This window comes from Microplitis mediator, chromosome 7, assembly GCF_029852145.1.
Source record: "Microplitis mediator isolate UGA2020A chromosome 7, iyMicMedi2.1, whole genome shotgun sequence".
In the NCBI taxonomy this organism is placed as follows: domain Eukaryota; kingdom Metazoa; phylum Arthropoda; class Insecta; order Hymenoptera; family Braconidae; genus Microplitis; species Microplitis mediator.
In genome coordinates, this window is record NC_079975.1 from 13,160,566 (window position 1) to 13,176,248 (window position 15,683).

A 15,683-nucleotide genomic window follows, 5' to 3' on the forward strand; every position below is an offset into this window, starting at 1 on the left:
TTATAATACATATTATAAATAATTTTAATCATTTAACCCTGGCTATACATAAAATTATTTAATGAGCATCAATCAATATTATTTTAAACTTAAATAATTAAAACAATTATACTTAAAAATTGGGCAAATGCAACGTGAAAGACAATTTAATTTTATTGTCTTTTGATATTTCACTCACAGATTTACACAATAGAACTTCTAGATTGCATTGAGAGCAACCAGAGGCACTACGCGTCAACTTAATAATAATAAGTATTAATTTATCTCCGAGGGCGTACCACACACGTGTCATAAATATGTTTTTTTTTTGTTCTTGGTCAAAGACTAGTCACTGGAATGGATTCGTCTTGCTGATGATTAAATCTCGTCATTAATATGTGGTCCGCGGCGTTTTCCTAGCAATCCTGTACTGTAACACTATAACCAAATAATATATCCGCGCGAGAATTGATAAACCAAACAATAATTAAAGACATAATTGCTGTAACACTTCCTAAAGTTATTGTCAATTGTTCTACTGCTGCTGAAGGTTTGATAAACATACGAACACCAAGTATATGCCAACGTGATTCTGTCCACGTTGAATATTTTCCAGATTTCATTTCGTATCCTGGCAAAATATTTATTCATTATTTTTATTTATCTATTTATATACATTATAAAAAATTAGGAGTGAATTCGGAGTAACACGGATTTTATTGCAATCCGCATTTACTTCGATCCGGAGTTTTAACATTTAAAAAAATTTATATTTAATAGAAATAACTTTTTTATGAGAAATATAATTATTTTAATGAACCATTTTTTAAATATCTTATTAATTGATTAATATTATTAGTTAAATTAATATTTTCTAAAACTCCCCTGCGGAATGAAATTCACTCCGAGGAAATTAACTAAATAAATAATCATCTACTCCGCGTTCACTCCAAAAATTTTTTAGTGTAAATAGTTTATTTATGTTAATAATTACCTTCAATAGTGAACGCTGGGCTTATAGCAGCTGTATAATTAACCGTTGAATTAATACAAATTCCTGTAAAATTATATCCGCCCATCCAAGCGAGTCTAAGTTGATTGCACTTGTTCGCTGTCATATTTGGTAATTTTTCTCCGGTAAGTAATGCAAGAAGTTGTCCTGTAAGGCTTGTTGCATGGTTTGGAGATGAATTTACACCAACATATAGAGGATATGTATGGTTTGGTAACTTAGATCCTGGTGGTGAAGCAGCTTGAAATAGATTACACTTAGCACTTTTAAGATAACAAAATAACATTTCACTAATAAGTTCTTCAATTATTGTTACATTACTACTAGGTGACTTTTTTCCTGTTATTTTTTCATACAATACATCACCAAGTTTCATCGCAACTCGGGCTAATGTTGTGTTTATTTCTTTTCTGAAATTATAAATGAATAATTTAAAATGTCCACAAAATTAAAAAAAATTTCATTTTAAAAATTAATTATACTTTTCATTTCCAAGTGTTTCAGTATTATCTAGAATTCCACCATAATATTTATTTGTAAACTGTTCACCGTGACTTGCTAATATAACTGCAGTTAAATTACGATTTACAGCAAGAAAACTTTGTATAGATGCAGGTGGTACACTATTTGGAAGTGTCGTATTTTGCAGATTTAATATTTTTTGAAGATTTATAATCACGTCATTATTTTCATAATTATTTGCATGAAGATAAAGTTTATCATTTCCAAGTTGTCCTAATTCAATAACTGTTTTAATTTGATTTAGTTTAAGATTTTCACCTCCAAGTGCATTAAAGTTACCCTCTTTGAGATCATAAACAAAACGACTAGATCCGATATAATCAAATGACTCTCCATTTAGTAAAGAAAATAAAACATTTATATCTGAAATATTATTTAATTATTAATATAAAGAAAAACAAAATAATAATAATAAATGCCAAGACAACTTACGCTCTACAGTAGCGTTGAGTAAATTTAGGTAATATGCGGTAGCAAGAAGAGTAACTAATCCTGTAACTGCACTATTGGCACCTGGTGATATGTTATCAAACATAGAACTAGCATCTAGACGAGCGATAACTAAAATCATTGATTCTGTTTTATTATTTAAAGGTGAAAGAGGCCAATGAATATTTAAACCACTCAGTGGATCACAAAATGCCATTGGATTCATGTATAACTTTTTACTACGTCTGATACATGTTTCTGAATCCACTGCTGCTGTCATAAATGATTGCATTTCCAGAGCGCAGAGAGGACGTTCTTTTTGTTTATCGAGATTATGAGCATTGTGTTTAAAGTAGCAATTTTTTATTTTTTCCAATAAATCATCATTCTGAAATTATAAATATGTTCATGTATTATAAAATTAAATATGATTCATAGTGATTTAAAAAATAAAAAAAATACGTTTGAAACAAGTGATAGTTAAAAACGAAAATTATTTACGATTTAATGGGTTGATATGATATATATATAGATAACAGATTTTATTCGATTATGAGATCAAAATCTCTTGTTGCCGTCCAAAAAAATATTACATTAAAATTAAACTAACATATAACTTCACTGGGAGAATTATCTAATAAATTTTACTTGTTAGTTGTCAGTAAAACTTGGCCTGGATGAATAATTACTCTTTCGTTTCTAGATAGTGTTCAAGTATGGGGTGAAAAAACCCAATTTCGAGTAATTTTTAAATAAAAGAGAGTAATAAAAATAACAAAAAGAATCAGTTTTTATTCTTTCCGTATTTATTTTGTTTTTGACCCAGGTTTACTCTAAATTGTACGGTAAATTTTAGCAAAAAAGTTCTCTCCCTGTTTAGATTATAAAATATAATAATAATAATAATGAAAAATAAGCTCATCCGACAAGTACTTTTAAATTAGAACTTTCTAAATCTAAAAAACAATTGTACGCAGCACTGTGAAATTCCCCAAATGTAGGAAGACATATGAGGCTCGGAGGTAGCATATTCCACATACAAATTGCAGATACAATAAATGATTTAACATAGAATGCTAGATGACTAGAAGGTAAACGTAAATAGTCCTAACTTACATCTCCCTTACGCAGCATAAGCTATAGAAAAATTAATTCATTTTTTAACAATTGACCCTGATTCGAAAGAAAAAATAGCTCCGAGTTTTTAACGTGATCCAGCCTAGTCTACGATAATTTGGTAAAATGTGCTCAAATGTACTAACTTTTAAATGGTAATGAAAACAAGCATTAATCTTTCATTGTAATTTATATTGTTGACTTTGAGTAATACTAGTATAGATTGCAGCACAATAATCGAATATTGGGGAAATCGGTGTAGTTACAAGTTTAATTTTAATGTCTTCACTAAAAATTTCATTGTTCATTTTCAATTGCGCTAAAGTGCTCATATTGCGCTTACAAACATCATTAATTTGATACGTTTGAAACAAAAATATATGTGGTTTAGTGGGTGGATATGATATTAACTGATGACTTTTCGTAAGATATAATGTTTTTGATGGATAAATAAGATTATTCTTAATACTAATAATCAAATGATTAAAAAAAAAATTTTTTTTAAATATACAAACTTAAGAATCATATTTTTTGAAATATTATAATTAAGTATAATTATAGAAAACCAATGATATTATTTGGTGTGATGAAAGTTTATAGTTTGGTATTATAATTAATTAATTTATCAACTATTTCATAATTTTATTTAAATCCATGAATTTGGTATTTTTTATTTGACCTAAGGTAAATCGAGCAATACATAGATTACTCCCAATAATTAAACGAAATATATTTTTATAAATTTCACTGAGAATATTTGATAAATTCTTATAAAACATGCTGCTATTCTGACACTAATTTCTGATAACTACTTATTAATTCTGATAAAAAAACTGTTATTAAAATTTATCAGAATAATTTTTTTTTGACAATTCCATTGAAAAGCTTTTTTAAATGGATTCCATTAATAATCATACATAATTAATGTTAAAAATTGTAAAAATAATATTAAGTAAATCTTAAAAGCTCTTTTTAACCCTTCGTTATATGCGCTATACGGCGATTCCCCGCACAACACTACTCAAACTAATAGAGTTGGCGTGAATACGAGTGAGACACTAGAGAAACGCGTGTAACGAAAGGTTAAATGAAATTTTTGAACTATCTACAATTAAATTAATTATAATATTAATATTAATAAATAAATACAAATAATGAATGTAAAATAACGAGTTATCCGGGCAAAAGTACAGATGAAGTCTACGAACAACTTGGTATCAAAAATCTTATTGCTCACAGACAAGTAATCGACCTGAGCTCTTTCTTCGAAGTAGTTAATAGCCTAATTAATTCCCCCGAGCATCTAGAGTAGTTCTATTTGACATACCTTTGTCTTAGACTCAACAAGCTACTTATCTTTACAAAATCCACGAAAAGTTACTTCCGCAATGAGCCAATTGACCGAATTGCTGGTCTAATCAATGAAAGCTGCTCAAAATAAACATTTTTGACGGTAGGTATCTATCGTTTGTGAAGAATGTGAAGAAAGCTATCTGCGTTTAAAATGTGCAATAAAAGTGCTATCGGTGTTTTTATCCTTTCATTTTATTTTTCTTGTTAGATTTCACTCATTTAACTTCATTAATATTTTATCCTAATTTTACGCTATCTAATATATGTGATTTGTTATATCTTTTTTAATTTTGTAGTATGAAGCCGATTGGCTTTGAAAAAATAAATAAACAAATAATATAAATAATTAATGAATACCTCAACATAAAAGATTGGAAACTTCCAATCTTTTAGAAGAAAGCCATTTCCCCACGGATTCCAAATTTTGTTATCATCACATGTTTGTATACCAGAGTATTTATTTGGACATGTATCCTCTGGGGAGTAACTGGACGGAAATGCTTGGCTACTATTTTTAGTTATTAAAATTCCATTGATATTATTTGTCGCATCAAGACGAGTTATTACATTTTTTGTGAACATAGTAAAAGGTAAGATAACCGTGTAAGGTCCAGCTGTTGCATTAGACTCAATCCAATTCACATCTTCAAATGTTTCTACTAATTGTATTACTCCAACACTTCCACTTCTTGTAGCTAAAAAAAATATTTATTTATTTATGTTAATTATTACAATAAAATCATTTTTTTTTTTTTTTTTTTTTTTTTTCATTATAGTAGACAAAATTGTCAATGATATTGAAAATTAGTAAATTAATAAAATCAGTAATTTAATTTTTTAGTATCCTTTACTGAAATGAGAAAAACCTAAACAATACTTACAGGAGCATCCAAACTGATGGGTACCATTGTGTCTACGAAAACAGGCAGCCGCACCATCAATTGACATGTAAATCATATCTTTTATTCGTTCAGCTGACACTAAAAATAATAAATATATAAAAAATTATCGCTACTAAATGATTAAAATATAAATTTATTTTACTTACAACTATTTATTGTGATTGTTAATGTAATAATTAACGTAAAATAAAAATTATATGACATTTTAACAATTTTTTCTGTATTTTGAATAAACAAATAATCAAAACCATCAAAACTAACAATATAGGCTGGTTTACTGTGTCTGTATCTGAATGTCCAGGAGTCCAGGTTGCAGTGCACAGGCATAAATTCAGTTTACATGTGTAAGTTGTGTTTGCATGCAATTATTTTGTATGAAAGTATACATTATTATCTACAAATATGAAAACATACTATATCATCGAATAGAAATTTACGCGCGCACATTTAAAATTCTTTGAAACCTGATTATGTAATCCGAAAACTGTAAAATATTTCTTGATTATTTTAAACAACATGTGTTACTGATATTGATTGAAAAATAACTAAATTGCATAAAAAATTCTTGATGATACTGAATAAGTTAAGAATAATGGATTAGTAATGATAAACGCATAAAGACATCTAATAGCATGTGATGCGACACGAATTTGTACTTATTGCGGTTACATGAAAACTCTTATTAAAAGAAACGACTTAAAACGATTCGAAAAAAAAAATTTTAAATACTTTTTAATGCTTTTGAATACTTTGAATACTTTGAAATCGCCCTTCTTATGGACATTTAACATTGCAAATCGTTTTGAATCGTTTCTTTTAACAAGAGAATCATTATAAATTTATTTTTTCACAAACTGCGGCGAGATCATTAGATGTATAAGTTACAAGGTACAAAAATTCAAATGATAAAAAACTATTGATAATATTTGTGAAAGAGATAATAAAATTGAAAAAGTTTTGAAACATCGAGCATGTACTTATGTAGGAATTTGTTTTGATTAAATAACTAAAGGTTTTTTTGAATTAAAGAATTGAATTTCACTGTTTTCTTTGTTATTATAATTTAGAATATAAAAAATTTTACATTTTTAAGCACAAGTAAGAAAAATTTTTCCATACGATGCTTTTTATTAACGACAGAATATTTAAGAAGTATTTTCGAACATTGAAAAAATTAGAAGTGTAAGAAATTTTAAACAACGGCGTATTTTTCTTGCAGGATTTATATATTTTTTGAGCGAAAATACTTTAGATTGACAATTTCATGGTTTTATAATACTTATAAAAAATATACTTACTTGAAGATTATAATTTCAATATATTGATTCATACCAGAATTTTTCAGGTCTGAGGCTAAAAAATTTTCGTTTTTGTATTTTTTTAGTTGTTATAAAATTAAACATTTGAGAATTACTACGATCGAAATTTTATCAGAATAAAATCCGTTCGAGATATTTTGTCTTGTTGAAAAATAGTTCAAAAAATTAGTAATTGGAACTAATTATGAACATTTTTTTACTCTTATTAGAACTTTTTGGGAAATTTAGGGCTTTGTATCATCTTGCTATTTGTTCAGAAAAAAAGTTTTTAGAACCAATTATGAATATTTTCTGATTCTTATAAGAACTTTTTGAAAAATTTGGGGTTTTGTGTAATCTTGCTACTTGTTCAGAAATTGTTAAAAAAAAAAAGTTTTGGAACCAATTATGAACATTTTTTCACTCTTATTAGAACTTTTCTGGAAAATTAGAGTTTTTATCATATTTTGAACAGTTCAGAAACTGCTCCGAAAAAATAGTGATTGGGACGTATTAAAAACATTAACTAAAAATTATATAGAAACCTGAAATCGAAAACCTTTTCTTATTAGAGCCAAAAAATGTTCATAATTTATTTCCAATAAATTTTTTTTTGAACAACTCCTGTGCAGTATAGCAAGATGATACAAAACCCTAAATTTCCCAAAAAGTTCTAATAAGAGCCAAAAAATGTTCATTATTGGTTCCAATCACTAATTTTTTGAACTATTTTTCAACAAGACAGAATATCTCGAACGGATTTTATTCTGATAAAATTTCGATCGTAATAACTCTCAAATGTTTAATTTTAAAACAACTAAAAAAATACAAAAACGAAAATTTTTTAGCCTCAGCCCTGAAAAATTCCGGTATGAATCAATATATTGACATTATAATCTTGATAATCCTCAAGTAAGTATATTTCTTTTTAAGTTTTTTAAAACCATAAAATTGTCAATCCAAATTATTTTCGCTCAAAAAATATAAAAAGGCTGCAAGAAAAATACGCCGTTGTTAAAATTTTTCACACTTCTAAATTTTTCAATGTTCAAAAAATGCACACAAAAAAATAAATATAAGAATGATTCTCTAAAATATATTGATATCAACAAAAAAACAGTCACTCTTAGTCTTTAAATTTTATTGTTTGAAATGATAAAATACGTCATCTTGCCATATAGATATAGCTGCGCATCAGTAATACTTTAGGTTAATTCTTTCACGTACATTAAAAAGCTAACAAACACAAGTTAAATTTTACTGTTTCAAACTATAAAAACTGTTGCGCTTAAGATATACTTTTTGACAATTTAAAGAAAGTATTGCGACAAAAAAAAATTTCTTGGCCCAAGAAAGTTTGTTCTTGATTTAAAGAATTTATGTTTCAGATTAAAAAAATGATGTCTTCCGCGAAGGAAATAATTGCTTGATCCAAATAATTTTTTACTTCAATAAAGTAAGAAATTTCGCTTGGTTCAAGAAAAAAATTTCGAAGACATTTTATTTCTTGGTTCAAGATTTCTTTTTTTTTTCTGTGTAAACAAGAAATAGGATAAATTGATATAAATTTAAATCCTTTATTTATATTCTTAATATTCATAATATGCATATGTGTATGTGTGTGGGTGTGTGTGTATGTGTGGATGTGTGTGTGCATGTATGCGTGCGTGTGTGCGAATGTGTGCGCGAAATTGATCACTTCCACAGTTAAACGAATTACACATAGAGAAGCGTCAGACTGTAACGCTGATATTTAAATTTTTTATTAGCTTCGATGGTGATCATTATTTAGACTGATAATAAGTATTACCATCAGGTTATTAAGAATTACGATGTTGATAATAGTAGTAATTATTTAAGATAATAAAAGTTATAATTTCTAATTATCATAAATAATCGTAAATTTTACCATAAAGTTGGTAGATACTACAATTCAGATTGTTTATTTAATAATTTAAAGTATATTTTCTATCATAAAATTCAGTTTAAAGATTCTACTATAACTCGATGATAAACTTATACCATAAAATTCTCTCCGTGTAGGTAAAATATATATTTCTTTATTTAACCGAGGATTTAAATCACGTGCATTATCATCGATCGCGTGATCAACAAACACGTGCAGACTTTGACGCAATATGAAAAAGTCGCACGTTTATGTGACGTATTAAATAGTTCATATCAACTAAGTTAAGAGACCTAGTACCCGATCACTCCATGTATTTGTATATCTATATTTAGTCAAATTTAGTATATATAGATATGCAAATACATGAGTGATCAGGTACGAGGTCTCTTACCTTACCAGTACAATATTTCGAAATTGTAAAAATTAAAAAAGTTGTTTATATTATTATTAAAAGTTAGTTTAAATAAAAATAACAATTTTTCCCATTCCAAAATTATCAATAAGATCAATCTTATCCATTGTGACAATTTGAAATTATTCGTTATACCTTTCTATTAATATTTTTATTTTATGCACACGTGATTCAATATGTATGTTCTCCAAAGGTGTCAGGGCCATTCACGTGAACGGCCTACTAGTTTACAATTGCCTTTTACCGGTTAATCTTAATAAGTTGTACATTGGTAAAATATCGAAATTTAAAACTTGTTATAGTACATAGAAAGAGAGAATGTACTGCAACGGAATAAAGACTCACGTGCTTTCGATTTACCTGGGGAATTATCATTTGCTGAATTTTTAAATTTAATCCTTTCCAATTCTATCTCCCTACCCCAAATACTTTATAAATTTATTTCATCAACAACTTAAGCGATTGAGATCCTTAGTTACTAAGTTTTTCTATCAAGTCTCAGTATACATTTGTTCACTCTATCATATAATGAATAGAACTTTACTTCATCGCAATTATCTTCATTTGTGAAACAAAAAAAATAGACAAAAAAATATATTGACTGAATTTTATACTACGGTCAGAGTTGTAAAAATATTGTTTATTATAAAATAGTAATTATCATCATTTAAGAAAATATATAGATAATTTTTTTTTTTTATAGATGCTCTCTTTAACAAATTCAATATTAACGTCTGAAAACTTTTGTTATTTGGATTCAACGACTTTTACGAAAATTGAATCGACAGATAAATTATTTTCTGAATCTTTGAGGACAGAATCAGACATATCGACTGATTGTAATTCACAATCAATCAAAACGTATGAGAATGAATCAAAGCTTGAAAAATTACATATTGATGATTCAACAGAGTTGTCATTAAAAGGTGATTAAAAATTTATATTGAATATGTTTAAATTATTAACTTTCGTTTATATTTTCAGATATTATAAAAACTATGAGCCAATATCAGTTGCTTCAAGAACTTTCTCTGTCATATTCTGTATTAAGTGATGATCTTCTTACAACAATATCTTGTGATGATCGAATAAATCTTAAAACCATAAAAATTGAAGCTTATCCTGATATAAAACCATTACCACGTATTAGTGACGATACTTGGTTTACACTAGAAAATCGATCACCTAATCTTAATCTTGTTCTGTAAGTTTTAATAATACTTAAAAAATTTTTTACTTGGCGCAAGAAATTTTTATTTTCAATTCATAATTCAAAAAATTTCTTGACAAGTAAAACTTTTTTTATGGAGAATAAAAACTTTTTGCGCCAAGAAATCCTTTTTTTCTGTATCATTAAAAAGTTATCTAGATATAAATTTTCATATTTAGATACTTTATAATTTTTATAATATTAACTATTCCACACGGAGAGAAATGTCAAGTAAATATGCCTATGACAGCATAGTAATAATCACATTATTCTATAGTTTGTATACGCAGTCACATAAGAGTGGCGTGACACAAACTATAGAGTAATGTAATTATTACTATGCTGCATAGGCATATTTACTTGACATTTCTCTCCGTGCAATAAACTCAAATTTTATAAAAATGTAAATAATGAAGACATTAAAATTGCTTGAAGTGCTGAGACGTTTTAAATAAAAGTCAATAATAGAATGAACAATTTAATATGTATGAAATAAATTAAAATAATTGTATGATTGCAGGACGTCATATTTATCAGACGAAGATGATTATGATATTTTACTAACTACATCAATGCCTGTGACACATTTATTTTTTAGTGGATCTCCTTCTGAAATAACTATTTGCCGGATTGGTAAAAATTGTCCGCGACTTGTAGAACTTATTCTCAGTTCATATAATTTTGGTACAATTGACCAACCATTAATTTCCACTGCTAATGGATGTACAAAATTAACATCTATAAGCCTTGGCGACTGTGAGCTCACGTGAGTTTAATTGTAAATAAATTATCTTGAAAGTTCACTCTTGTAATGTCAATAAATATTTATTAAATTTCAATTCAAGTAAGGACACTATAATTTAAATCGATAAATATTTATTATAAGAATTCGATGATACTATTAAAATTTGTTTTTTTAGTATTTTTACACAGAAAAAAATAAACTACAAAAATTAGTGTTTGAAATTATAACCCGGAACCCGGAAGTCAACATGGAGAATTTTAACATTCCAAATAATAAATTTTATAATACGTGTCGTCAATTTTCTAAGTATCAGTTACGATTTTTAAAATTCAAAAAGTAATTTTTCTTAAATAGACAATAAATTTTCCAACTTATCCTGTAATTATTCACGTTTTAATCATAAATGAAAAAATTACTATTTAAAATGATAGCATTTACTGATCACTTTATCATTACATTACTTGCCATTCTCAATTTATATAGTTCATTTTTTTCCGTGTATTATTACTATCGAGTTATTTAATAAAATGATAAAAAATAAGCAAAAGTAAGGCTTCATCTATTTTGACTGGTGAAAAACTTTCCTGTATACAGAAAATCTATAGATTTAGAGATTAATTTTTTTAAACAGCTTATTTAATTCGGTAAATTGAATGACAAAAAAATATATGTATGATACGATATTCGTCAAGATTTCAAAGTAACGCTATACGATTGATGATCAAATTATTTCTAACTTTTGAACGTTTGAAATTTACTCAAAGATTAAAATTTTGTATTTTTTATTTTAATCAATTTGACTCAAAGAGGTGATTGAAAAAAAATAATAGAAAAAACCGAAAAAAAATAGTATTATTATTATTATTATTACAGTCGAATCGCGTTATGAGTCCGCCTACAAAGGTGTAGGGGAATATAATTCTAAGAATTCCTGTACCTACCCCCACTTCTGCTTAGCAGTCGAACGCTGTAACTCACACTTCCCCTACTTTGCAAGCGTGTGAGTGTGTACAGTCGACTCTGTCTAAAGGTTCCACGTCGGGACAGGACCATTGCCTAAAGGTTCCCTCCCCACCATCAGCACTTCCCCTACAATGTATTCCCCTCGAGCGCCGAGGCGCACGCTAAAACGAACACATTGCGCAGTAAACATAACCTCAAAAAAACGTGCATTTAAAGTCAGCGCTCGAAAACTGAATTGTGATTCGTCACTCGAAAAGCGGGTGGGGGAATATCCAGGAACCTTTAAGCAATGTATCCTGGAACCTATAGACAGCGGGAACCTTTAGGCAGAGAACCTTTAAACAGAGTCGACTGTACATGATTATTTTTGTAGTCATAGAGGGGGAATGTCTTTCAAGAAATATAAGTCGGCGGACTCATAACGCGATTCGACTGTATTATTATTATTATTATCATTAATGTTGTCGTTGTTATTATTATTATTAGGGGAGACTGGGGCAAGACGGCCCACCTAAGCCGGTTATTATTATTTGTGGCTTTTAACCATCAAGTCGATTTACTCTTGTCCAACTTGAACTCAATTCACCAAAATTTTGGTGAAGCTCCTGAAAAAAAAATTTTTTTTCTGGGGCAAGACGGCCCCCTCGGAAAAAAATGAAAAAAAAAATTTTTTTTTTTAATTGTAAAAAAATTTCCCGCGTAACAAATGTTTATATTTTTCTCTTTAACAACTGTATTTACTTTAATATTACTCGAAATAACCTTTTTTGATATAATACGAGTCATTTTTTCACTTCTGTAGAAAATTGATTATTGGTTTTTTTAACTTTTTGAAATGCTCTATTTTAATCCAAATCCATATAATTAACCAAAAAATGATATTTCTATTAAATTAATCATGACTAGGTTATAATACTATGAAATACATTTTCTTTTAGAATTTTTGAGTGGATCATTTTGCCCCAAGTTTCACGTATCGGGCTAAAAATGAGTAAATAATCTAAATTTGTGATAATCAAAAGAAAACAAGAAAAAAAAATTTTTGATTAATTTTTGAGGTGGGCCTTCTTGCCCCGGTCTCCCCTACCATCAATATATAGAAACAAAAAATTTTTGTGATTATAAATGGAAATGATTTGTTAATGCATATGTCTCATGATGGATTTTTCAACGCTAATTAAAAGTTCTAATCAAATTTTATTGGTCACTATACAAATTCCGATTAAATCTTTCTCAAAAGAGAAATAATTTTTTTTTTTATTTTGAAATGAAATTAAAACCGTGAAATTTTTTATGCATGATCGCTGAAATGTAAAATTTGATTAACCCTTCAATTAGACACATTGCTTTATTCACAATAAAATTATTTGAAATAAATATTAACTTTAAATTTATTGATTTGAATTTAGATGTTCTGGTCTCATAGAATTCGTTGAAATTTGCAAAGATCGCCTTCAATTACTTTTCATATGGGAAACATCTCTCGTAGAAGATACCAATTTTGACGTAAATGAAGCAACATTAAGAGTTTCAAGTCTTCTAGGCCGATCATGGACACCAGAGTGTATTCCACCTTGGTAGTAATTAAAATTAAATGTACGAAAACAAAAATTTGTATATATTTTATATTGTTTACAATTATTCAAAATTAATAAATTTATTCTAATATATATAAGTATGTAAAATATTCTACAAATTCAATAAACCTTCAAATTTACTATAATACAAGATCTTTTTTGCAACGCAAACAAAAAAAATCTGAAAACGGTTGGCCAGCCTGTATTGTTGTTTAGAGGAAGATAGTTGTTCTTTTCTTATATGAGAAAACGAATGATAAAAATTAGCGCATGCGCCATTCTATCCTTAAACAGAGGCCAAAATTTAAACTTTCAGGTGCAGATCTGTAGAAACATTGTATACACACCACGAAGGAAGGTACACGGAGAAAAAAATATAGTAAATTTTACTAAAAAATATGAGAATAATTACTAAATTTGGATAGTAATCTTGAAACGCTTATTATTTATATGAAAAATTCATAAACAGATAAGCATATTTTACAAGTCGTTTAGTAATTTCTCATATACTGGTTATGGAAAATCTCCTATATTGCATATTAATTTTTAGTTAAGGTACCGGCGGGTAATAAGGCCTAGCTAAGGGAGATTTTGAATAGAATCGAAAATATTGCATTTAATTATCGAAATGTATCATAGATCTTTATTTCAATACATTAGCCATAAAATATAATGAAGTAATGGTAATTTATACTACAAGCAAACAAAAAATTAAACTTTTACAAAAACCATACGAATAGGCCTTATTTTACTACGGTAGGGTAATAAGACCTATGGGTTAAACTGACTGGAATAGTTTAATTATACTTAATAAAATTGGTATTAGAGATGAATCATCACTTAAATTTAGCAACAATACTTTTTTAAAGACAGAAGACTAGATTGCTTCGCTCAACAGCACTTAAAACTATCAGTATCCTTTTTAAGAGTCAGAAGACTAGATTGTTTTTTATAATTTCTTCTGCGCTACGTAGGGTTTCACACGAGATCGAGATTTTTCTCGTCTCGTCTCGTCTCGTCTCGATTTTACGAGACGAGACCGAGACGATACACTTCCAAAATTATTTTGACGATACCGAGACCACATACTGCGAGACCCGAGAGTCTCGTTTTTTGTCTCGTCGAAATTTTTTCAGCCGGGAAATAAATAGACAAGAAATATCAACGGTTAATTTTTTTCTTAAACAAAAAAAAGTCTTTGTAGGTAACTATACACTTATGAAACTTAAAATATGGTGACCATCTGTAAAATATCCAATGTTATAATTTTGCGTTTTCAGTAATTAACTTACTTGAAAAAAATAAAATCTCAAGTGAAAATGAACCTCAATACAATGTTCTCTTACCTATTTTTTCACGTCGATTTTTGAAATAAAGAATTTTTGAATATATAGGGTGGCGAAAAACGGACTATTTTTTTTTTTTTTTTTTTTTTTTTTTTTTCTAGTCTCGAATAAGAATTTCTTGACTTAACACATTTTAAGAATCCTCTCGAAAAATTAGATTGATAAAAAATTTTTAAAAGTCGCTCACGAATTTCGGAAATTTCAAAAACATAATTTCAAAATACAGATTTTTATTTTTTTGTAATTTTCTTTCTTGTGACAGCAATAGTTTATGTTTGTAAGCGACTTTTAAATACGAATATCAAAGCTCCTCTATTTTTTCATTATTTTCATCATTACACGTTGGTATCGTGATAAACAAAAATAAAACTCGAGATATGAAAAAAAAGTATATATTATTTGCATATTTCTTTTTTTTTAATACAGGACGTTGTATTTCGGTGCAATGATAATAATTGAATTATAAAAAACTCAAAAAATTAATTCAATGGAGTAGTTACATATTATGAATTAACATTCGAAATTCATAAGCAACATTCAAAAATTTATTTTTCGAGCTGAAACTTTTAGTATAGTATTGGTTTTGAGGATAGAAATTATCGATGCTACAAGAAAAAAAAATTAGAGAAATATCCCAATATCGATCGTTTTTCGAATTTTCTAATTTCGTGAGCGACGTCTTGAAAATTTTTTATCAGGCTGATTGATTTTTTGGAAATGGTTCTTAGAATATGATAAACTACAAAATCTTATATACGATACTAAAAAAAAAAAAAAATAGTTGGTTTTTTTTTTTGCCATTCTAATACGTATACATATATATTAATATATAAATTATATAAATTCGAATAATACGGAGAAGAAAAATCATATGATGTAGGCTTAACATTTTTCTAAGATTGAAAATAAT

At 27.6% G+C, this 15,683-nt stretch overlaps 2 protein-coding genes across 3 annotated transcripts; one reads left to right on the top strand and one right to left on the bottom strand.

The window, feature by feature from the left end:
- Positions 1-43: 43 nt before the first annotated feature.
- LOC130670930 (nicastrin) lies at positions 44-5,647 on the bottom strand. Its single transcript, XM_057474569.1, has 7 exons — positions 5,460-5,647; positions 5,293-5,391; positions 4,769-5,106; positions 1,946-2,330; positions 1,474-1,876; positions 974-1,401; positions 44-610 (listed from the first exon to the last, which is right to left on the bottom strand). The coding sequence occupies exons 1-7, from the start codon at positions 5,638-5,640 to the stop codon at positions 396-398; spliced, it is 2,049 nt and encodes a 682-aa protein (XP_057330552.1). The 5' UTR covers positions 5,641-5,647; the 3' UTR covers positions 44-395.
- Positions 5,648-8,430: 2,783 nt separating this feature from the next.
- Positions 8,431-13,534, top strand: LOC130670936 (F-box/LRR-repeat protein 21-like). 2 transcript variants are annotated; one of them, XM_057474579.1, is made up of 5 exons: positions 8,431-8,973; positions 9,636-9,858; positions 9,917-10,136; positions 10,663-10,908; positions 13,260-13,534. In XM_057474579.1, the coding sequence occupies exons 2-5, from the start codon at positions 9,636-9,638 to the stop codon at positions 13,429-13,431; spliced, it is 861 nt and encodes a 286-aa protein (XP_057330562.1). In that variant the 5' UTR covers positions 8,431-8,973; the 3' UTR covers positions 13,432-13,534. The 2 variants fall into 2 exon arrangements, with proteins under 2 accessions (XP_057330562.1, XP_057330561.1); XM_057474578.1 differs by lacking the exon at positions 8,431-8,973 and adding an exon at positions 9,036-9,550.
- The last annotated feature ends 2,149 nt before the right edge of the window (positions 13,535-15,683 follow it).